The sequence below is a fragment of the Quercus robur genome, chromosome 8, assembly GCF_932294415.1.
Source record: "Quercus robur chromosome 8, dhQueRobu3.1, whole genome shotgun sequence".
NCBI lineage: Eukaryota > Viridiplantae > Streptophyta > Magnoliopsida > Fagales > Fagaceae > Quercus > Quercus robur.
In genome coordinates this window covers 65,883,126-65,906,402 of record NC_065541.1, presented here as the reverse complement: position 1 = coordinate 65,906,402, position 23,277 = coordinate 65,883,126, and the positions used below count along the sequence as shown (strand labels likewise).

At 37.9% G+C, this 23,277-nt stretch overlaps 5 protein-coding genes across 5 annotated transcripts; 3 read left to right on the top strand and 2 right to left on the bottom strand.

Annotated features, from left to right (window-relative positions):
• Positions 1-426: 426 nt before the first annotated feature.
• On the top strand, positions 427-5,679 carry LOC126697767 (inactive receptor-like serine/threonine-protein kinase At2g40270). The gene is made up of 9 exons (XM_050394861.1): positions 427-783; positions 875-1,013; positions 2,167-2,238; positions 2,353-2,496; positions 2,591-2,731; positions 3,001-3,428; positions 3,718-3,908; positions 3,995-4,127; positions 4,911-5,679. The coding sequence occupies exons 1-9, from the start codon at positions 684-686 to the stop codon at positions 5,507-5,509; spliced, it is 1,947 nt and encodes a 648-aa protein (XP_050250818.1). The 5' UTR covers positions 427-683; the 3' UTR covers positions 5,510-5,679.
• A 1,410-nt stretch (positions 5,680-7,089) lies between these two features.
• Positions 7,090-7,947, top strand: LOC126694230 (non-classical arabinogalactan protein 30-like). The gene has a single exon (XM_050390315.1). It carries the CDS (start codon positions 7,269-7,271, stop codon positions 7,785-7,787), a length of 519 nt encoding a protein of 172 aa, XP_050246272.1. The 5' UTR covers positions 7,090-7,268; the 3' UTR covers positions 7,788-7,947.
• A 2,009-nt stretch (positions 7,948-9,956) lies between these two features.
• On the top strand, positions 9,957-10,742 carry LOC126697766 (non-classical arabinogalactan protein 30-like). The gene has a single exon (XM_050394860.1). It carries the CDS (start codon positions 10,021-10,023, stop codon positions 10,576-10,578), a length of 558 nt encoding a protein of 185 aa, XP_050250817.1. The 5' UTR covers positions 9,957-10,020; the 3' UTR covers positions 10,579-10,742.
• A 78-nt stretch (positions 10,743-10,820) lies between these two features.
• Positions 10,821-14,499, bottom strand: LOC126697765 (uncharacterized). The gene is made up of 5 exons (XM_050394859.1): positions 14,294-14,499; positions 14,064-14,208; positions 13,134-13,291; positions 12,218-12,302; positions 10,821-12,128 (listed from the first exon to the last, which is right to left on the bottom strand). The coding sequence occupies exons 1-5, from the start codon at positions 14,392-14,394 to the stop codon at positions 11,025-11,027; spliced, it is 1,593 nt and encodes a 530-aa protein (XP_050250816.1). The 5' UTR covers positions 14,395-14,499; the 3' UTR covers positions 10,821-11,024.
• A 340-nt stretch (positions 14,500-14,839) lies between these two features.
• Positions 14,840-18,950, bottom strand: LOC126696652 (uncharacterized). Its single transcript, XM_050393340.1, has 3 exons — positions 17,817-18,950; positions 16,323-17,726; positions 14,840-16,135 (listed from the first exon to the last, which is right to left on the bottom strand). The coding sequence occupies exons 1-3, from the start codon at positions 18,948-18,950 to the stop codon at positions 14,840-14,842; spliced, it is 3,834 nt and encodes a 1,277-aa protein (XP_050249297.1).
• Positions 18,951-23,277: the final 4,327 nt, after the last annotated feature.

The window sequence follows — 23,277 nt, the reverse complement described above, 5'->3', positions numbered from 1 at the left end:
GTACTATTCCACTATATGTTACTTCGAGGAAGCTCACTGCCTGAATTTATGAGAGTGTTTTACTCAGTCCACTTCATTTATTAAAATTCCAAAACAGACTTTGATTTATTGATACTTCTATAGCCCCCAACCAAAACAAAAGTAAAGATGACAGTGTTTGTTTGTGCCATTATAAAAAGTCAGTCGCGGCACTTGTTACACTCCACAGATTCCCACAAACCAAACGCGTTCACAAAAAAAAACTTGACCCCACAATCAAAGTGTTGTTGTCATTTTCAGCTCGGCGGCTCTATCGTAACTTCTGGTCATTAGACTCAGTCCTATGTCATTCCTGTACCAGTAAACTTTTCTTTCAATGTGTTTTTTTTTAATTAAAAAAAAAAAAAAACTTTTAGTCAAATAAATAGAGAGTTGATAACTAGATTACACTTTCACAGTGTACGCGTTTTCAAAACTCAAGTGGGTCTAAATTAGCTAGCAAATATAAGAATAAGAGAACATAGTTTTGGTTTTGATGTTTATCCATTCAAATATTCAAACTATTATTTATTTTTTTCTTCTTCTAAAATTGTTAAGCTTTGGTTTCTTTGAAAAGTTGTAAACTTTTTTTCGCTCCGATTGATCAAACTCTTATGATCAAAGTTGTGGTGTTCGTGATTTGATATACTTTGTTTTGAATAAGAATGGACCAGAAATGGAAACCGGGCCATGTGGTTGGTGTCATGGTGATGTGCTTCTTTTTGAGTCAGAATTTGTGTTTGAGTTGGTGTCTCAATGATGAAGGTATGAGATTTTTGAGTTTCTGGGATCTGGGTCTTTTTTCTTGTTGCTTGTAAAAGTGAAGGAAAATGATGAATGAGTGTTTTGGGTGCAGGTTTGGCGCTGTTGAGTTTAAGGGAGAGAGTAGTGAATGACCCATTTGGCGCTTTGTTGAATTGGAAAGAGGAAGATGGAGTGATTAATCCATGTTCTTGGTATGGGGTTGAGTGCTCAGATGGGAAAGTTGTGGTCTTGTGAGTAAATTTCTTTGCTTTTCTTTTTTTTCGTTTGTGCAAAAGAGTGAAGGAATTTTATTGTTTTATCTTCTGTTGGTTGCTCAAAACCTTTTTTTTTTTTTAGTTATAAGGGAACTTTAATTGACAAGAAATGTACGATTGGTTGTTTTATTGTCAGAATTAGTTCCATTTTGCATAGATCAAGAAAGCTTTAGTTTTGCTATACCCTTGAATGGGTCGGTATTGTTTCTAATTGAGTTTTGACTTTTTCTTTTCTTTTCTTTTCTTTTTTTTCTTTAAAAAAAAAAAAAAAAAAAACCTAAAAGAGGGTGGTAATATTGGAAAAAGTGAAATACAATTGCTTGAATGAGGATATGCATTCAAATCAAAATATCAACAAAAAAAAAAAAAAAAGTTTCCAGAGTAGCATATATGATGCAAATCGAAGCTGTTTTAGCAAGTATTGCAGGTTTGGAGAAATTTCATCTTCCAACTCTTCTTTTTGTGGTAAAAGCTCCACGTTAGCACTTCCATTGTTTTATAGGGTCTTTGCTAGGAAGTAGAAACTCTCTTGTCCTGCAAAGTTTTGGTTCTATTTCTTGCTGTAGTTCATAGGTTGTGAAAGAATTTAAAGCTTCAACTAATTTATAGTTGGCACTTGGCATCACTTTTGTCAAGCAGACGGAGGGGTATTAATGAAATTCATAGTTTTTATCTAAATTTTAAGCCATTAATTAAGTTGTTTTGGAACTCACTTTGTTCATCTTGTCATATTGGTTCTTCAAGTATTACAATCCTAAAGTATCAATGCATCTACTTAAAGAATTGTACCACCCCAGGTGTTATGTGGCTAAGGCTCCCTAACTTCTTCAATCAATTTTTATTTAAAGAGACTTTGTGATTTAGAAATCTATGGTTATGGCAGAACAGGATCCTCTCCATTTCAAGCCGGTTAAGATTTAATTGTACAACTTAAATACTTTTAACTCTAAATATCCTGATTAATACCATGGATGCTGCAATATATCATTCAATATTCAAAACCATGGCTTAATTAATGGTCATATAATTAAATAGTAATGCTGTCATGACATATGGTACTTAAAGCATGTTAGTTTTCTGGTTTTGTCCTCTAATCATATTTTAAAGGTTAGATGTATATGATGTGCAGGAACTTGAAAGATCTTTGTCTTGGAGGAACACTGCCAACTGATCTTACAAAGCTAGTCCATATAAAGTCTATGTAAGCATTTATATGTTCATCACCTACTTGTGTAATAATTTCTAGACTGTGCTGTTTATGAGTTTATGTTTTATGTTCTTCTGTGTATTATTATCATTTTACATTTCCCTGCAGTGTTTTGCGCAATAATTCTTTTACTGGAATTATTCCTGAAGGAATTGGTGAGTTGAAAGAGTTGGAGGTGTTAGATTTGGGATACAATAATTTCTCCGGACCACTCCCAGCTGAACTTGGCAGTAATCTTTCACTGACAATCCTGTAGGTTTTATACTGTTCAGTTTTCATTAGCTTCATCTTTTCTCTTGTTCTCCTTCTATGCATATGCTAAATCTTTTTCCTGCCTACTTTGCAGCCTAGTGGACAATAACAAGCTTCTTGGTAGCTTATCTCCTGAGATTCATGAACTTCAGTTGCTTTCTGAATCTCAAACAGATGAAAATCAGCTTTCCAATGTGGTTAAAGGATTATCTTGCCATGAAAGACCCCTTGCTTGGTATGCAAATGCCAAACTCAAAAAACTTGAATGTAAAATGTTTGGGTATCTAACTGTCTGTTTACAAATTTTAAAACAGAAAGTGCAATTACTGATGTTGGAAAATATGGCTTTACCCCTTCCTGGCCAAAGGACTTTTTAACATCAATTTCATGCATTTGATAATCTTGGGCCTTTTTCCTTTTTTTCTTTTTTGAGGTACTTTATACGTGTTTCCAGAATTGGCCATTATACTTACATCATCTGAAGCTTGCTTTTATCTTTGCTAGGAGTATTTCCCAAAGTGAAGACACATTTCACAGGAGATTGGCACAAGAAACTGAAATCACTGTAGACAAGCCCCGTGCAACAAGAGTAGAACCAACTTCCTCATCCCCATTCCCATCCCCATCCCCATCCCCATCCCCATCCTCATCCTCATCACCATCACCATCAATTGTGCCAAAGTCAGAAATGTCTGCCCCTGCTCCAACTGATTCCTCTACATCTTCTCCCCAACCTGATGTAGTGCCTTCTTCCCCAGAAAACCAGAAAAAACATAGACATTGGTCTTTAATATTGGCTGGATCAATAGGGGGTTCCCTCTTTCTTGTAATTTTAATCATTGGTGTATATCTATGTAAAAGCAATAAGGTTGCTACTGTTAAACCTTGGACCACAGGATTAAGCGGACAGCTTCAGAAAGCATTTGTAACTGGTAATTCTTCTTCTCAGTAGGAAGAAACAAAGTGGGAAAATTTGGACATCTGTGTTTCATATAGTTTAACATTTGCCTTATCAACTGTAATTGTCAACATGACCATGCACAGCTCATTTCAGAGCTGTAGCCTTATGTGAGTGCATAAGTTATCCTTGAAAATGAAATTTTCCTAGGCCACAAATCAGTCAATTCAATCCAAAATATGACCTTTTTTTTGGAGAAGAATCCAAAATATGACCTGTATTGTTGAAATCATCTGATATATGGCTGGGAATTTACATTGCAGGTGTGCCAAAGCTCAAGAGATCAGAGCTTGAAACAGCTTGTGAAGATTTCAGTAATGTAATTGGTTCTTCACCAATTGGTACAGTTTACAAAGGGACATTGTCTAGTGGAGTCGAAATAGCTGTGGCCTCTGTTGCAGCAACATCTGCCAAGGATTGGTCAAAGAGTTTAGAAACACAGTTCAGGAAGAAGGTATTTGACAAACAAATTGCATTGAACCGTGTTTGGGTTTTATGCAGTCCAAGTGTCCTTAATTGTTTCTGTTGTTATGGTTTCAGATCGACACATTATCGAAAGTTAACCACAAGAATTTTGTCAACCTCCTTGGATATTGTGAGGAAGAGGAGCCTTTCACCAGAATCATGGTTTTTGAATATGCTCCAAATGGGACACTTTTTGAGCATTTACACAGTAAGTACCTGCTCAATACCTTGTTATTATTGGTATTTTAAAGGATAAACCATGGATATATATATATATATATATTTGAAATTATCCCAGGTACTTGCAAATTACTTTCCCTTCAATTGATTTCACATTCCCGTTAATGTTTTTTAAAAGAATTACTAGGTCTTCTAAATAAGGTTCTTTTGTTACTGAACGTAGATTTTATGAGCTTAGCAGTAATAATAACAATTATAAAATAAAAAAAAGTTCGTGGTTGTAGAGTGCTTGAATTACTAGTAAATTCTCAGTTTTCAAATTCAACTAATAATGATAGTAGGATTTGTTTCAGCCTCATGAGCTGTCTGAGTCATAACAGAATTATTTGCTAAAAATAAATTTAAATATCCAAGAGCTCTCGGTACAAGTAGTTTTCTTGTGCCAATGATATAGCAACCTCTCAATTCAGAAGAGAAAATAAGGGAATATTTTAAAACAAGTAATGATAAGAAGGGACAGAGTGTTCATTTGTTTTTTGTTCATTCCTGACCATTAGATGAATGGTTGAGGTTGCCACATAATCAGGCAATGGAAGATTATGCGCTATGTTCTTCGAATGTTATTTGCTCAGTTTGATGGCACACTCTATTCCTAGGTCCTTTTCTCTTTCAGCCACTTATAATATTGCTTATGATTTAGTCACTATCGCAAACAGAGAATACATATGGCTGACCCTAAAATTTTGGAACTAAGTGTTTTGTTTTTGTTGTATAATATTGCTTAAGATATCTCATTTTGATGTTCCTGCAGTAAAAGAGGCTGAGCACTTGGACTGGGGAATGCGACTGAGAATTGCAATGGGAATGGCTTACTGCCTTGAGCATATGCACCAGCTGAACCCACTTATAGCCCACAATAACCTGACCTCTTCATCTATCTGTCTCACTGAGGATTATGCAGCCAAGGTATCAGAATTCAGTTTCTGGAATGACATGGTTGTAACCGAGATAGAATCAGCTGGGTCAAAGAATTTACATGCACCATCAGCTGATCCAGACTGCAACGTTTACAGCTTTGGTGTGATATTGTTTGAAATGGTTACCGGTAAGCTCCCTTACTCAGTAGAGAATCCCTCATTTGAAGACTGGGCATCGGACTATTTGAGAGGAGAGCAACCATTTAGAGAAATGGTTGATCCAACTTTGACATCATTCCAAGAGGAGCAACTAGAGCTAATTGGTGAAGTGCTAAAATCTTGTGTCCATCCTGACCCTAAAAAGAGACCAGCAATGAGAGAAGTGTGTACAAAATTGAGAGCCATAACTGGAATAACACCTGAGGGAGCATACCCAAGACTTTCTCCACTTTGGTGGGCAGAGCTTGAGATTGCATCTGCTGATGCAAGCTAAAGTATGAAAGTTCAATTTGGAGAGTATGAATGGGAATTTTATAATAGTTGAGTTGGGGGGCTAAACAAGTTGCCCGTTGTTTGATACACCTTGTATTTATCATAGGATAATGCAAATTTGTATATATATAACTCATATAAAGGGAAGCTGGGGAATCTTTTTTACTTTGATATTGTTTTGTTGGTGGATTTGGCCGTGAAAGCACCCAAAAAAGCATGTCTAAAAGTCAAGCTAATGAAATATTCTGTGTTTCATAAGCATTGCCATGGTCAACCAAATTTCTTGTACCCTAAGGCACGTGTCTTTATGTTTACGTCTCTGTGTCAATATTTTTAGTTAATATATCTATGATGTCTGATCTATTCGCATAAGTTCCCCCATTCTTACGCCAAAACAAAAACAAGTCATCCATTCTAATAATGGGTTAAAAGGAATTGATGAGTGATGACTGGGCAGTGGAGGATGGTCCCTCAACACACATATCATAAAAACCTATCAATGTGCAGACATATTGGCCAACAAAGGGAGGACTGAAGAGACATCTAGACTTTCTGTGCCGTCTTCTTGTTTGGGACTTGAGGGGCATATGCTTAAGTACACCCTATTTTGAATCCTCGATGGAAGGCACCAGACTTGAAGATCGATGATTACATTGCTAATGGGCTAATAACTCCCACGTGGAGAAAATAGGATACACTAGTAACCAACCCATAAAGAAGGAAGGTAAGGAATTCTTTGAGAGTAATGTTGTGAAAGGATTACGCAAGATTAAAGAATAGAGAAGAGAGAAATCAACGCACGGAATTTACTTGATTTGATAATATCCCTACATCCACAGGAATAAGTGGTTAATAATCCACTATTTGGTAATATCCCTACATCCACGGGAATAAATGTTCACGACCTAATAGGCTTTACTTTGTTCTATTTTACTCCACTACACTCATAAGGCCCCCAAGCCAATGGGTTGGAAACAAATATGAGCCAACTATAATAAATGTCCAAAAATTGAGTCAAAAATCACACTTATATTCTAGACTATCATCTTTTATTTCTTATAGATTCTTTCAAGAGTCCGTACGGACCATATCTCCAATCAATTGAATCATCAGTTAGTAATAAATATATGCCTTAGTTCATTTGCATATTTATTTATGAATTTCAAACATTTTTTTCTAAGTAAGATTAATATTACTAAGAGGGAAAGAAGAGCCCAATGGCCAAAATGGACCGGCCCATTTATAATAAGAAGAGATTAAGAGATGGGGCCATGGGGGTAGGCCCGTGGGCGTTATTTTTATATTTGTTTAATTTTTTATTTTTAGTAATTTGAGATTTAATAGTTGAACGGACCATTGACCCAACTCTTCAGCCTAGTTAATATCCAGTTCGAAATTATTAATTATGGGTTTGGTCCACAAACTTTGAAGCCCCCTCTCTCTAATCCATGATAAAAGAGAAAAGGTACAATTTGTTTTTCTTTAAAAAATAATAATAATAATAATAACAAAACCTGGTGGCCTTCACGTCTATATATACAATTTACAGCAAAGCAAATCTTTGTCATGCAGCTTAGAAGCTCCCACGTTCATCAGAAAAGCAAGTTTCATGTATAACCTGCAATCAATCATTTCAGAAACCAAAAAACTATAAATACTACTCCATCAAATCCAATGTCTCATAACCCCACAAGACTTTTCCTCCCAATTAGTCTCTCCAAGCACTAATAAGCTTCAAATTCAATCACCCTTTCAAGAAAATGGCAAGTACCCAGCTCTTAATTCTTTTCTCTTCACTCGTGCTTTTCCAATTAACCCTCCCCACCATAACTTCAGCTGAGCCAGAGAAGAAAATCGATGTGGTGGTTGAAGGAATGGTGTACTGCCAGCACTGTGAGCACTCTGGTTCGTGGTCTTTGTCTGAGGCCAAGCCAATCCCAGCTGCCAATATCAGTGTCATTTGCAAGAACTACAAGGACCAAGTGAGCTACTACAAGGTGTTTGAAACTGATGGGAATGGGTACTTCTATGCACAACTTGAAGGCTTCACAATGAGCCAATGTCTAGTGGAACATCCACTCCAATCGTGCCATGTCAAGCCTGTGTCATCTCCTCTAAAAGATTGCAATCTTCTTACAAATATCAACTATGGACTCTATGGCTCCCCACTTCGTTTTGAAGGCAAGAAATTGTATGGAAGCAATTATGAGGCTGTGATCTATGCTGCAGGGCCCTTGGCATTCCGTCCAGACCATTGTCCACCACCAACTCATGTCTAATCATTTCTTTGGAGTTCAAATTAAATTTGTAATTTGGCCAATAGATTCTCAAAAAAAAAAAAAAAAAAATCAAGTTGGCCAATATTGATTAAATATTTTATTTTTCTTTTTTGGTTTTGCTATAACTTTTCGTTTAAATGTTTAATTCTTTTTTCAATCAGCTGAGTTTGAGTTTTATCTTCTTGGTTTGATTAAATTGTATTGATCATTTATATACATGAACATGAGGCATTTTATGCTGTTAATTTCTTGGAGTGTAAAAACAATAAAGCAAAGTTGCGGGTTAATCTTGGCTGTCTAACGCACAGAGAGTGTGCGTGAATGATGAATCCTTTAAAAAATGTCTTTATTTGAAGGGAAAGTGAAAAAATGGAAATTATACAATGGATGGGAGAGACTAGAGAAGGATGACGAAATAATAATAATAATTTTGATGAACTTTTTAATTTTTTTTATGAACATAATAATGATATTAATAAAGTTTTTAAAATGTTATGGAAACAAATGCTTATCGTCGAGGATGTGTTTTAAAGCAATATCAGAAAAGAGGGATTATAATAACATGTAAGAAATTTCTTGCACTCTTGTAAACAGTAAATGAAAAACTATGTATATAACTATTTAGATATATCGTACAAACTTTTATTTTATTCTATCATGAAAGCTAGACGCATGTATTTAATCATGATTCCTTCTTAACTTGTAACTATTCATTTAAGATATTTAACGTATAAAATGATTCCTTAGTTTTGAGAGTCTTGCATTTCACCATAACTATATATAAAGATGGTTTAGTAAAAAGAACAACAAAATGACAAATACAATAATAAGTTCTCTTTCAGATTTCCATAGTCTTCTATATTCTCCTTGTGTTTCTTAGATGAAAACTAAACATAAACTTTCATATATATCATTGAGAAAATATATAGCAACCTATTAATTTGTCAAAAGTCTTATAGTTTATAGGCATTATCTGCTTTCTTTTATGAAAAGAATCTGGGTTCAAATTTCCCTCCTCCTTTATTGTAACTATTAACATGTGTATCATATGATAACATATTGCATCAACCACAAACTTTAGATTAGAATTCCCCCACTGTTATAATTCATTATGTAATGCCCCACACACACACACATATATATATATATATATATATATATATATAACATTCATGATCAAAAATTGATGAAAGGCGCAAACCTTTAGAGTACAGAATGTGATCTACTCATATGTGAAATATGAAATACTACTAATAACTGTCTTCTTCTTCTTCTTCTTCTTCTTCCTTTTTGTTGAGGAAAAACTAATAACTGTCTTACCTCTCCATTTCCATATTAATTGGATCAAAATTTGTGGGCCTCGGTGGAAAATACCTCCACACTATATATCTTTCCTCCTTTCTTTTTTTATTTCCCACTCACATACCTTTCATACCAAACTTTCTTTTTAATTTCTTCGCTTTTTTTAACTCATCATTTTCCATTCTTTATAAAATGATCAAAACCATTCTAACAAAACAGATGTTAAACTCCGAATAACGCATAGAAAATGCATGGAAACTTGTAATATATCCATTAAGAGCTAAGGATGCTTCATACTATTTTAATAATTAACTTTCTTCGTATACATAGTCCAACAAAATTATTAAATTAACATAACATAAGATTAAAAAACCAGAAATAGGCTTATATTGAATCATCAGAATTCATAAACCAGGTTGGCCCCAAGAACAATCATTATGGAAGTCCATTAACCAATGAACTAGATTCCACATAAACGTCTTCGTGAACGGGCTATATTATATAATGAGAGGTCACCGTCTGGCGTCTGGTAAATAAGACTATCTTATGGAATAGGCCTGAGTAATTGAGCCCAGAAATCAATTGGACCTGTCTGGCACAATTTAGTCCAGCCATTCATACCAACTTTAAAAGAGTCAGACCTTATAGCCCAGCCAATGAAAGAGAGCTATATAATTCATTTTTCATTAAGAAAAAGAAAGAAGGTGGACTTCACGTAAAACTCAATTTCGAACAAATCAACAAAGTTGACACGCACCGTAGTAGCCTGCACGTCCATACAACTGTACAAGGTTTTTCAAAAGAAAATTCACCTCCTACTCTCGGAGTTGCATAGGCTATAACTATAAATACAACTCTAAAACAATCTCTCTAAGCAAGCAACAATACCCATCAAAGTATTATCAACAAAATACAATACCCATCAAAGAAAATGGCAAGCAGCCAGCTCATTGTTCTTGTCTCCTCACTTCTGCTCCTCTCTTTGGCCTTCCCTACCATATCTGCTTATGAAACTGTCTCAGGAAACAAAACTGTCCCATCAAACAAAACAACAGAGAAGAAAACTGAAGTAGTAGTGGAAGGCATTGTTTACTGCCAGAGCTGTGAGCACACAGGCACATGGTCTTTGTCTGGGGCTACACCAATCCCTTCAGCTAAAGTAAGTGTCATCTGCAAGGACCACAAAGACAGAGTCAGCTTCTACAAGGTTTTTGTAACAAACCCAAATGGCTACTTCTATGCAGAACTTGATGGATTCAAGATGGGTAACCCTCTATTGGACCACCCCCTCCAAGGATGCCAGGTGAAACTTGTTTCATCTCCTGTTGAAAATTGCAACCTCCTCACCAATGTCAACTATGGGCTATATGGCGCTCCTCTTCGTTACGAAAACAAGAGATTGGTTGGACAGACCTATGAGGCTGTGATCTATGCTGCAGGTCCCTTGGCTTTCCGCCCAGCTCATTGCCCTTTCACAGCTCATAACTAAGATTAATGACAATTGTCGTCGGCCCCTGAGTAATCTTTCTTATAATTTTCATCTTTGCATTTTTCACTATATTGTTGATTTATCAGATTGGAGAGGAATATGTTGGTTTGTACTTTGTACTAATTGATTGGATGAAGTTTATTTATGCTGCTTTAAATTAAGAATGATATTTTCCATTGCCTCTATTAGAAATACTAGTGTAGTATGTAGACAACTCAAGGGATAGAAAAGGTGACATATCATTCAGATACAAATGAGCTCCAGCTTAAATTTGAAGATAGAATAGCATAAATACACTCAGAAAACTCATTATGGAGAAGAAATCCACCAACAGAAATTTCACGTTTCAAACACCTGTGACCACATAAAAAAACAAAGCTCCATTGATTATCTTTCCCCCTTTAACAACAAATCCAAAATTTCTGTAGCACAAAGGCACATTGTTCCTAAAAGTCCAATGGCATTCCAAACAACTTATTTATGTCATCCATCGCCTCCTTTGTAAACACAGTTGGCTCAAACAGATCACATTCTTTCGATGTTCCAGATAATTTTGGCTTCAGCTGAACTTCTTGCTGTACCAAGTCATCATCAGGAAGTATAGAAAACCCACCAAAACCTCTTTTACTATCTGCTACCTTGTCCTGCTTTTTCGATCTCTTGGTCCTAACAAAATCAATTGGCTTCCCAAACATGTTATTTATATCATCCATAGCCTCCTTCAAGTTGATTGTGGGGTCTACTAAGCCATGGTGGCAAACATTTTCAACTTCCGGCTCATCTGAAATAGTTGAGCCAACAAATCTGCAAACAACAGTATCCTCTCTAAACTTTGCTTGAGGTGAGCTCTGCACATTCTGATCATCAGAACCTTCAGATGAAACATCATTTGGGCTAGGAAACACAAAAGCAATTCCATGGGAACCTTCTGTCAAATTTTGAACATCACTCTGCTCAAGGTTTTCACTCTCATCTCTCTCTCCAATTTCACTACATCCTTCATCATCAACATATATTTTAAACGGTTCTTGTTGAGACGAGCAAGTTTTAGTCCCACTATGCTGCAGGATTGAAGAACCTTTTTCTTTTTGATTATTGCCCAAATTTTCATCAATGAACACTTGAAATCCATTGTTCAAACCATCTTCTTTTGGTCTGCTTCTATGTGATCTTCTACCAACTGTTGTCTCTATAGGTTCTCGAAACATGCTATTAATGGCATTCATGGCCTCTTTCATATTTATTGTAGGATCAACCAGCCCGTGATGGCAAGCATCTTCAGCCTCAGATTTTCCAACAATGGCAGTATCTACAAACTTCACCACAACAGTGTCATCACCGCAAAGTGTCTCCCTTTGAGTAGTTACTTGTTGCTTAGAGATAGTTCCAGGTCCAATCTTCTTAGGAAATTGAGCATCAGGTAGTGTTTCAGGTAAAGCTCTGTCATGCCAGCTTTCTCTACAATTTTCCTTGTTTAATTCAGTTTTACTGCCTTTGGGAGGAATGTTGCTGGCAGACAATGGCCTCTTGGAAGTTCTTACGTCCCGGCGCTGCAGGAAATCTGCTCATAGTTAGATAACTAAAGATTCTCTTTAACAATAGATACAGGCCCAATACACAAAAGCTAAAAAAGCACTACCTGGATCCTCTTGTTCTTGTATCTCTCCATGCGGTGAAGGAACTGCTCATATGATTTCTGCAACTCATCAGCAGGCTCTGCAAGGCTGCTTAACAGTCAATTTGAACATGAACACAAACTATTTTCCAAGCTTCACAGGATTTTTTTTTTTTTTTAAGCATATCTTATCATCCAAACACTTGAGCTAGTTGCTATTTTATCAATGCATTAACAAAGAGGAGAAACTATATTTGATAAATGCTTTATTCACTGAGTTACTGTTCTATGATGTAGTGGAACTAGTAAGTACAAACTTCAAAGATTCTAGCGGCAGAAGAATTAATCAATTACAAGGTAAGGTCACATTTTCAGTAATCATAAATTTCACTTTTCAGCACAAGAATCCACTAGACTTTGAACCATGGTAATTGCTACCCCTCACAAACCAAGTCTGTCAGAATTGAGATACACTTCAAAACAGATTCATCCACAAACATGTCATCTTTTTTTTTTTTTAATGGCTGGTTGAAAGCCCTCTAAATTGCAATTTGGCATTCATAGTCTCGCATATTTACTCTATACTCTTAGAGGATTTTCCTATACCATATAGTCCAAAACATATGGGAAATATTCCAGCACAAAAGAAAAAACGCATAAAACATTTAGAGCCCTAAACTATACATAGTAAGAATTCGAGCATATGTAACATAGAGTATTGAGCATAGCAAGGACATACTGCAGAAACATCCAATGCACAGAATCTAAAATGAGAACATTTTGTTAAACATAGCAGTTACTATGTCTAAGTCGTTAATTGTTTAATGCAGCTCTATTATAAAGGAATTAATCATCCATATGAACAAATGTGGAAGGATTCCATTTCTTGGAGACATTTAAACACCCAAATAAAACAAGTTTTAAATTGTAGAGAACATACTTCTGCACACCCAAATGGTACATTTTCTCAGCCTCCTCAAATTTCTTGATCTTCTCATAGTAAAGAGCATATGCTTGGTAGAACAAAGACTTCTTTTTTCCAATTTGATTCACCTCCATGGTCTTCAGAAGCGTTTTTGGATCCTCCACAAAGTCCATCTACTCACAGAGGAAAAAAAACAATTCTTTGGTTTAGTTAGAGCGAGACACTTGCAATATTTAGGTGACTAAAACAACTTAAAGCATAAGATTCCAACTTTGATTTTCATATCTTTTTCCTTCATTTTCGCAGTAACCAAACAATGGGCTATGAAATTGAACAAAAAATGAATGATCCATTATCAAAATCATCCATAAGATAATGAAAATCACTCTTGGATCATCCGCAAACTCCATCTACTCACAAAATAAATAAATAAATAATTACTTATGAATTATGAATTATGATGCAGATTGCAGACAATGAAATTGGCATTTTTCAATTCAGGATTAACTCCCTCGCTTCTATGAAGATGATATGTCATAAATCAAAAGAGAATCATAATAATAATAATAAAAAGCTAGTGAACTTAGTCCAAAACAATGCTTTTGTTTACTAAAACTCCAAATTTGATGTTCATAACTTTTCCTTCATTTTCTCTCAGGACCCAAACAACGGCTATGAAATTGAACGGAAACCGAATAACCCAGCATCAAAATCAACAATAAGAAAATGTAAAAAAAAAAAAAAAAGGCTCTCAGACCATCCACAAAAACCCATCTACACACTAAAATAAATGAATAAATTCTCAACATTTAGATAACCAAAACAATCTAAAGCGCATTCAAATTTGATTTTCACATCTTTCCCCTTCATTTCCACAGGAACCAAATGACCCAGAATCGAAATCATCGAGAAGAAAACGAAAAAAGCAATGGATTAGTAAAATACCAACTGTAACCAAACACGGAGGTATCGTAAGTCGTTTTTGTAACGGCGATCGGAATCGAAGGTCTGCGCGCACTTCTGCAAAAACCGTGGCAGCTTCTCGTTCAGAACTTGCGAGGGCAGCGAATCCTTCATCTTTCTGATCCCTCTGTATAGACAAAATGCCAAACAGTCTTAGTTTTTAAAACCATTAAAAAAGCTACCCACAAAGAGGGAGAGAGAGAGAGGCATACCTGAGCCATGGGAGAAGAGGGTCGTTGCCAGAGTAGGATTTGATGTCTGAGATCAAGGAGGTGAAGAGATCGGTGTTGTTGTCATTGTTGGCTTTGGCCATGCTTTTTGGGTTTTGCTTTGGAGCAGAGTTGAAGATGGTAGTGTTGGTGGTGGTGGAGGGTTTTGGACTTTGGAGCCAATGGCTAATTTGAATTTGTGTTCGGGTAATAGAGGGCTTGGGGGTGTATTGTGTGTATCACTCGTACAGGCAATTAGTGGATGTTATACGTTTATGTATAGACACGTGGCAGGGTAAAGGATTGACGATGCATATGATATGATTTGATAATCATGGTTTCTATGACCATTTTGGCTGAAATTTGTTACACGTATGATTGTGCAACCACACATGACATAAACCCCACAAATTCACCCAAATTGAAGGTACTCATGCCAAAGATTGTATGAGGATTGGGTTGATCAACAATGGGTTCATATTGTCGAAATGTGATAATATTATTAGGTTTTTTTTTTTTTTTTTTTTGGTAAACAGAGAGGAAAATATATTACATAAAATCAGCAGTTACAACCCGAGTGACTCGGTTATACAAAACAGCATTAGCATCATTAGATAAGACCTCCATAATACCAAAAGGGGGGGTCATATAGTAAACAAAAGGTTCAGACAGACTATGGCCAAGTTTAGCAAGGAAATCAGCAGCTTTGTTGGTCTCCCTATAGCAATGTTGCAGCTGGACCTCCTGGAAAGCTTGAAGAATGGTCCTGCAAGTATCCACAATGGGTTGGGTTAGCCGATTGGTGGCTTTAGTGTTAGATAACAGATTAACAACTTCAATGGCATCCACATTAACAATGAGCTTTTCAACACACATATTTCTAGCCATAGAAAGGCCATCCTTTAAGGCCCATAGTTCAGCCAAAAGGCAGTTAGTAGTGCCAATTTTTTTAGTGAAGCCTTGCACCCAAGAACCACATGAATCTCTAAGAAGGCCGCCTCCACTCGCAAAGCCTGAAGAAGACAAGACAGAGGCATCTGTGTTAAGCTTATGCCACCCAGGATTTGGTTTGGCCCAAGAGACAACCAAGTTTCTTTTATGGCTGCTGGAGTTAGTTCCTTGAGTGAGGAAGAAAAATTCCGCAGCTTTTGCAATGCAATCTTTAATAAGAGGGGGGGCTGCCTGCTTCCGTTGATGGACAATAGAGTTCCTGTTCAACCAGAGAGACCAAATTCCAAAACAGAAAATGACTTTCCATGGCATAAGATGGCGTTTTGAGATAATAGTGGAGGTACCATTGAGGTGAAGCCAGTCAAGAAGAGGAAGACTAAAAAACTGAATGACTTTTGAAGGAAGGCCAAGCTGATTCCAGAAACTTACAGCAAAAGGACATTCTCTAAGGAGATGGTTTATTGACTCAACTTGACTATGGCAAAGGGGGCAAGCTTGATCTAAGATTAAACCCCTTGAACCCAAGACTTCTCTGACAGGGATGCTATTGTGAGAACAAAGCCACAAGAAAATAATAATTTTCTGAGGGACTTTCATTTTCCAAATCCAGTTAGAGGTGAAAGTAGGCGGGTTCAAAGCATTTAACCCTTTAGCTAAAAGGTAAGCCGAGGCTAAGTTGAAATTGCCATCCCTTGAGAGAGACCATGCAGTTGTGTCACCGAGAGGGGAGGTGAGATTGATGGGGATGGCTTGAATAATATCAATAAAGGATTGTGGGGGGGGAGAAGGAGAGGCTCTCCCAGTTCCAGCAACCATTAGAGTCAATAAAATCACAAACCATTTTATCCTCTTCATGAACATTGAGGGGACCATAGAAGATGGACCTGACAGGACCTATAGAGCACCAAGTATCACTCCAAAAGGATGTAGAAATTCCCGTGTGAATGACTTTCCTTAGTCCTTTGTCCAAAAGAGGTTTTGCAGCCTTACAAGCTGCCCACGTACGAGAGCAAGCCCCTTTGGAGGACCAAGGGTTATTAATTGCATGGTTGGAGAGATATTTTGCTCTTAGGACTCTTACCCAAGGAGAATGATCATCATTTGTAATTTCCCAGTTCAGCTTGGCCAAGAGAGATAGATTTCTAGGTCGGGAAGCATGAATGCCAAGACCTCCATGATCAGTAGGAGAAGTGACCTTATCCCAATTCACCATGTGCATTTTCCTTTTTTCGGGAGTGGAGGCCCAAAGAAAGTTACGATGAGCCCTATCAAGCTCTTGGCAAACTCTGCTGGGAAGAAGGGCACCCTGCATCACATAATCTGCTATTGCAGTGGAAGAAGTTTGAATTAGGATGCGCCTACCAGCCAAAGAGAGCAAATTAGCTTGCCAACCCGCCAATTTTTCTTGGGTTCTTTGAATAATAAAGTCAAAATCCTTGCTGCCTCGGTCAGAAAATTTAAGAGGGAAGCCCAAGTATTTGTCAAACTTGGTTGTTTCTAAGAAGCCCAAATTGTTGCAAATGCTGTCTCGGGTTGCAAGGGGAGTGTTTTTTGAGAAGAGAATCCGGGATTTATCATTGCTGACCTTCTGCCCAGAGAGCTGGCAAAAGTGATTAAGCACATCGTCTATTGCACTAGATGTGGATACTGAAGCTTGCCCAAAGAGGATTAGGTCATCTGCGAAAAAAAGATGAGTGAAAGCCGGACCAGATCTGGAGGCCTTGACTGCTTTCCAAGCCTTGTTATTGATCTTTTCATGTATGAGAAACCCGAGGTATTCAAGGCAAAGAATGAAAATATATGGCGAAATGGGGTCTCCCTGACGAATACCTCGCGAAGGGAGAAAAGGCTCAAGCTTACCTCCATTGAAGAGGATTGCAACAGAAGAGGTTGAGATACACTCCATGATTAAAGCAATAAGATTAGAAGGAAAATTGAAGTGGAGCAAAACTTCCCTAATGAAGCTCCATTCCAACCTATCAAAGGCCTTTTCGAGGTCAATCTTAAGGGCCATAACACCAGTACGCCCCTTTTTTTTCCCCATGGAATGGAGGATTTCTTGGGCTATTATCATGTTATCACGGCCTTTCCGACCAGGGATGAAGGCAGTTTGAAAGGGGGAGACCAATTGGTGCATGAAAGGCCGAATTCTATTGACGATTATCTTTGTCACAGCTTTGTAAATTGTTGAGCACAGGCTAATCGGCCTAAAGTGCCCAAGAAGTTCAGGACCAACCCTCTTAGGAATAAGAACAACAAGAGTTTGGTTTAGGTAGGTTGGCATCACACCAGAAGCAAAGATGGTTCTAATTTCCTCCGTGACTGATTGCTCAAGGGTGGGCCAAAAATGTTGGAAAAACCCAGCATGTAAGCCATCAACTCCTGGAGCTTTGTAAGGCTTTAGGGAAAAGATGGCATTCTTGATTTCCAGAGAAGAGACATTGGCGGAAAGCAAAGATGAATCATCCTCAGAAAGTGTAACAGCCTAATCAACCTCAAAATCTGAGTGGATAACAGAAGTGGGATGTTGGGTTGTATAAAGCACCCGAAACCCATTAAGAATGTGCTCACTAACTTGCTGCTCATTGGTCAACCATTCGCCAAGATGGTTTTTCAGTCGATCAATTCTATTAAACTTTCTGCGAGTTATGGTTTTAACATGAAAAAAGGCAGTATTTCTGTCTCCTTGGGTTTGCCAATCTAAGCGGGATTTGAGAGCCCAAAAATCTTCCTCTTGATTCAATATTTCAGAGTATGCTAGAGATAGCTCTTGATCAAGGGAGAGGAGAAAGGGGGAGGGCTTAACTGCAATGGCTTTTTGGACCCCTATAAGGCGAGCTAGAATTATTTTCTTTCGAGCAAATAAATTTCCAAAAACCTCCTTATTCCAAACAGTGGCATAATTTGTGAAAGAAGAGATGGCCTGGGCAAGGTTGGGAGCATGATCCCATGCCCTATCAACGATAGCAGGAAATCCCGGGTGGGTGAGCCACATTTTTTCGAATCTGAAGGGTCTTTGAGGCTTGTTGTGCACTGCTCTAGATAAGCTTAAAAGGAGAGGGCAGTGGTCAGAACTTATCCGAGGAAGATGAGTTACATTTGCCTCAGGGTAAGTGATAGTCCAACTAGGATTGGCCCAACAACGATCAATTCTAGTTTGGATAAGCCCATTGGCATCTCTACGATTAGTCCAGGTGTAGATGGGCCCAGAAAACCCGAGATCAATCATGTTGCAAGAACTCATGCAGTCACTATAAGCTGTAGCCCTGGTCATGTTAACTCTATTTCCCCCCAATTTTTCAGAGTCGTTGAGAACATCATTAAAATCCCCCACAATGGCCCAGGGAAGATTATGGAGGGTAGAAACAGAACACAAGTTTTCCCAAAGAATCTTACGTTCAGCAAATCTAGGGCTACCATAAATTGCAGAGAGGAGCCAAGGGTGATCAAAATTATTTACCTTGACAATGGCGTGAATCTCTTGCTCAGTGGCCGCAAGAACTTCCAAGTCGGCCATGTCTTTCCGCCATAAGAGCCAAATACCCCCAGCAAAGCCAATAGGGTCAGTAGTGTGGATACCATCATAGGGCAAGGATCGGAGAATATCACCAGCTCGAGATCCGCTAATACGGGTCTCAGTTACAACCACAATGCCAGGAGAGTGAAACTTAGTTAGATCACGAATACAGCTTCTAAAGGAGGATTTCATGGCCCCCCTACAGTTCCATATTAAAATATTCATTTTAGGAGATAAATGATGTTCGAAGGACTCACATTCAAGAGTGAAAGCCCTCCTGGAAGTCATCCACTTCCATCCCACCTGTCGAAGCTCCACCCTGCCCACATGAATTCCCGGCATCAGAGTGACAGAGTGTTCCAGGAGGTTCAGCTGAGTTTGTTTGGTCAGAGTGCCAATGGTGAAGCTCGCCGTTGCTACCATGGTTTGGATCAGTTTCAGTTGGGGAAGGGTGCCCTGCATCAGAACTCCAGTGTACTCCCCGGTCAAGAATTTCCTCTGACATATCTCCAACGGCACAAGCTCTCTCTCCATGAGGTCGAGCGATGCTTCGGAGAGGTCTTTCTCCAAGAGAATCTTTGAGTTGCTGGAGGTCCTCTGTCCTATGGGTAGCAGAGGTGGACGATCCAGAGTGAATCTCTACCATGGGTTGGGAGTGTAAAACCATGCCGGATCGATCAGAGGAAGGCATCCGTCGATTATGCTTTTCTCCGTCAGCGGGAAGATGAAGCTCCAGGCTTCCATCAGATTTTTGTCCGTCCACCCGTAGATCATCAGTGGATCCCATCGTATATTGTTGATCATAGAGTCTCCCAGTTCCACAGCCTTGTTCTTGTGCCAGATAGCCCAAGGCATTTTGAGGACAGAAGTCAGGTGATGAGGATGAGGTTGGAGAAGAGGTAGTTTGGGAGAGCGGCGCCGTTGGTTCAACGTGAGCTTGGAAGGAAAAGATTGGATTAAAGCATCCAGCTGAGTTACGGTCATTTGGAGAAAAGGGCAGAGTTTGCTTGGGCCTTAGGGTCTGCTTCCCATTTTGGCTAATGGGCCGGGCTGTGGGACCCTTAGAGGAGTTGGATGGCTTTTGCTTAGAAATAACGGTTGATTTTTGAAATTGTCTAGTTGCGGTGACTAGTTTCCTTTTGCCTTTACTGGCACTTGGTTCTGGTTCATTTACTTTATGGGGAGACGGGTTGGATTGAGAGACGGGACCTTGATGTGTGGGAGAAGGAACAGGATGGTAAGGTGGCTGAAGTGACTTGCCTATAGGAGTAGGTTGTTTCTTGGCAGTAGGCTTTTTCCTAGACACCAGTAGCCATGGTCCAAAGGCGTCAGTCTTTTCTTCAGATGGAGGGGTTTCCATGGAAGGTGATTCAGTACCATGGGAGGATGGTTGTGGCTGGGTATTACTAGAGCATGCGTTATCAACGTTCTGCTGCTCTGGGCTAGAGGTTTTGGGGACTTCCTTGATGGTATATTGACACCATTCCTTTTTATGGCCCAAACGACCGCATGAAAAACAGAGGGAGTGAATCCCTTCATAGGTGACTGGTTGTTTGAACTTACCGATGAGTATGTTTTTAACTAATGGCTTATCTAAGCATACTTGGACACATAGGCGAGCAAATCTACCTCTAGAGTTTGTGGCAGTGTGTCCATCAATTCTGAGGACTGGGCCTATCTTTGAGCCAATCTTTTTGAGGATCACAGGGTCATAGTATTCTATAGGCAGCCGAGGTAGGCGAATCCAAATGGCCACCTGTGAAAGGTTAGCCTCGGTGGCATTGAATTCAGGCTCCCATGCCTTTATAGCCAGAAAATGTTGCCCTATAAACCAAGGACCATTCTTCAGGACATGGTCGAGATCCTTGTTGGACTCAAAACGGGCTAGGAAGAAATCTTCGCCAAGATCAACAAGGTCAAGTCTATTGTTGGGCTTCCAGAGATCACGAACACGCTGGGAAAGAAACTGATAGCCCACAGTTCTGCCAAAGGTTTTTATGATGAGAGCATTCGACCATTGGGATCGGATACGAGACTTTTCTTCTTTTGAGAGGGCTATAGCAACTGTTCCTTCTTCAAGATCATCTTCCTCAACGTCCGAGTCAGCTTCTTCAAGCATAAGGCCTGCGAGACTAAAGGCGCTTTCATAGGCACCAGGAAGATGTCCTACTAACTTTTCCTTATAGCTGAGGTTTTGGTTCTGGACAGGGGGAGCAAAAGGTGAAGGATCATGGCCTTCCTTAATCTTCTTGGTGCTACGATGGAGAGTATCTTCTTCTTCGCTAGAGAGAGGGAACGCTCGAGACGTCATTTTTATCTTACTATCATTAATATAATATTATTAGGTTAAGTGATGGGTTTCTAATCTGAAAGTATAGTAAAATTTCTTCAAACTTGTGTTCTTCACCTTCCTTTCATTGTGTCTTTGTTAATTACTCTTTCACCTCTCACTTTTCCAACTCAAACATTGCACGGGGTTCGACAAAGATCACGTTGATGACCATATCTTGTGAGCTTTCCTCTAGTTTTGGTTGACGCCGCCAAATCTTGGCTCATCAACATCGATGAGACAAACTATAGTATCAAACAATCTAATCATAGCAATTGACAAATCACATAACCACAGTTAGCAACAAATTGGGCATTTCCAAGTCCATTGTGATTGGGTTAGTCATCAAGTTGACACCAAACTCAAGTTTGATAAATTCGTGGATATCCTTAAACCCTAATTACACATTTGTTAATCAACATCATTTAAACAAATTATTTACAATCATAGTTACTCCACACTTACCAAATCTTTTTTTTTTCCCAACCAAAATTTCATTAAAAATTTATTTCATAAATTTAATGGGAAAGCTTTGACATAAACTACACTACTTTTTTTTTTCTTTTTCTTTTTTTGATAATTTAATAGCTACAATAGGAGATGTTTGACTTGAATCGTGGATGTATTTGTTGGAGTTACCAAGATTTGCCAACCAATTAAGCTACAAAGTTATTAACAACGCAACACACTTTAATGTCTTATTTATATGACAAAACTAGTCAATATGTGATGTATATTAAAGTTCAACTAAATACAATATATCTTATGCTACCTTAGTTTATTTATTTTTTAATTTTTAAAATGGCATCCAACAAGGATTAAGCAAAAACAATCTTGGTGAACAACAATCAAGTGAACCTTTGATGATAAGGATTAATGTTTTAACATATTCTTGAATGAAACCGTATTGATTAGATGCAATATGATGATATGAAATATATGATGGATGCATATATAGGTTAAATTATGAACATGATACAAACTTAACAAGCAAAAATGATTTTGATCACATGATGAGCACAACCTTTATTTTTCAATGATGCATGATATGGCGAGGATTTGAATGACATTGTGAATAATTCACATAACATATGTCTCTTAAAAGACTAGCCTTCAAGTTAGATAGAATGTCTAATTAACACCTTTTCCATTATGTGACTTTAATATCCCAACTTAAATTTGAGATTATTAAACGAAATAATTATTAATGTAATTTTTATTTTTCTAGACGGTAACTAGATAAATAAAAAATATAATATTCATTTTATAGATAATGATTATGATCAAAAGCCTTTTTTTTTTTTTTTTGGGTTAGTTCAATTTATTGAAAAATGATGTACATTTTATTTTTAGTAATAAGGGCAAGCCATTGAAATTTGTAAAAATCTTAATCTATAGGGTATGACATAGTTGATTGAGAAACCAAGAATTTATAGCCCCACCATTTTTGAGACGTGGTTTTTATTTTTTCACACCTACTAAATTGTCTATAAAGTGATTGTATTTGTGTTTATTATTCTTGTTTCAACCATAATTACAAGATGAATATTTTCAATTGTAGGGTGGTAGGCCCAATAGTACATATCTGTGTGTATATTGTGACGGGGCCCAATCCGAGGACATTAAGTAGTCCGAGAACGGGGAAACACTGTCATAAGAATCCGTGTTAGTGAGTGAAAATGCAAGGTTTGATCATGATTGTCCAGGAAGGCGGTCCGAGGAGGAATGCTTCATTGGCTGGGTAAAGCCAAGGTCAGAAGGTGCAGTCTGCCATCAAGAGTAATGTTCCGGACAATTCCACTAATGAGGATAAGTATCAGGAAGGAAACAGGATAGAGAGAGACTATGAAATATTTAAAGGAAAGTTGCTACCATCGCATTGAATACTCTGCAGCTAACTTTCTGGCCGCATTAATGAGGAAGTGATATCTGAGTAGTAGTTTTTAGCCTTATAGTTACCCCCTAAAGACTTCAGAAATGTGCTGATGTGACAAGGATCAACACCAACAATCTAATCTACACGTGGAGGGTAAAGATAAAATGAGGAAGATAGTATAAAATAGAAAGGAAGCCCTAAGAGAAAGGGATCAAAGAATTAAGAGAGAAATGTTGTAGCAATAAGAACTGTACTTGTAATCAGCTTTAAGAATTATATACAAGAATTGATCATTTCAAACTGTGCCGAGAACG

Bases quoted from the DNA above. Each gene is read 5' to 3' on its own strand.
- LOC126697767 (XM_050394861.1), top strand. From the start codon at position 684: ATGGACCAGAAATGGAAACCGGGCCATGTGGTTGGTGTCATGGTGATG. The intron at 2,732-3,000 runs GTATGCAAATGC...TATCTTTGCTAG, and splicing joins CATGAAAGACCCCTTGCTTG to GAGTATTTCCCAAAGTGAAG. The intron at 3,909-3,994 runs GTATTTGACAAA...TTATGGTTTCAG, and splicing joins AAACACAGTTCAGGAAGAAG to ATCGACACATTATCGAAAGT.
- LOC126694230 (XM_050390315.1), top strand. From the start codon at position 7,269: ATGGCAAGTACCCAGCTCTTAATTCTTTTCTCTTCACTCGTGCTTTTC.
- LOC126697766 (XM_050394860.1), top strand. From the start codon at position 10,021: ATGGCAAGCAGCCAGCTCATTGTTCTTGTCTCCTCACTTCTGCTCCTC.
- LOC126697765 (XM_050394859.1), bottom strand. From the start codon at position 14,394: ATGGCCAAAGCCAACAATGACAACAACACCGATCTCTTCACCTCCTTG. The intron at 14,209-14,293 runs GTATGCCTCTCT...TTGTCTATACAG, and splicing joins CCTCTTCTCCCATGGCTCAG to AGGGATCAGAAAGATGAAGG. The intron at 12,129-12,217 runs GTAGTGCTTTTT...GATTTCCTGCAG, and splicing joins ACAAGAACAAGAGGATCCAG to CGCCGGGACGTAAGAACTTC.
- LOC126696652 (XM_050393340.1), bottom strand. From the start codon at position 18,950: ATGAAATCCTCCTTTAGAAGCTGTATTCGTGATCTAACTAAGTTTCAC. The intron at 17,727-17,816 runs GTTAGTGAGCAC...GAGGTTGATTAG, and splicing joins GGTTGACCAATGAGCAGCAA to GCTGTTACACTTTCTGAGGA. The intron at 16,136-16,322 runs GTAAGAGTCCTA...GGTGCTCTATAG, and splicing joins ATGATGATCATTCTCCTTGG to GTCCTGTCAGGTCCATCTTC.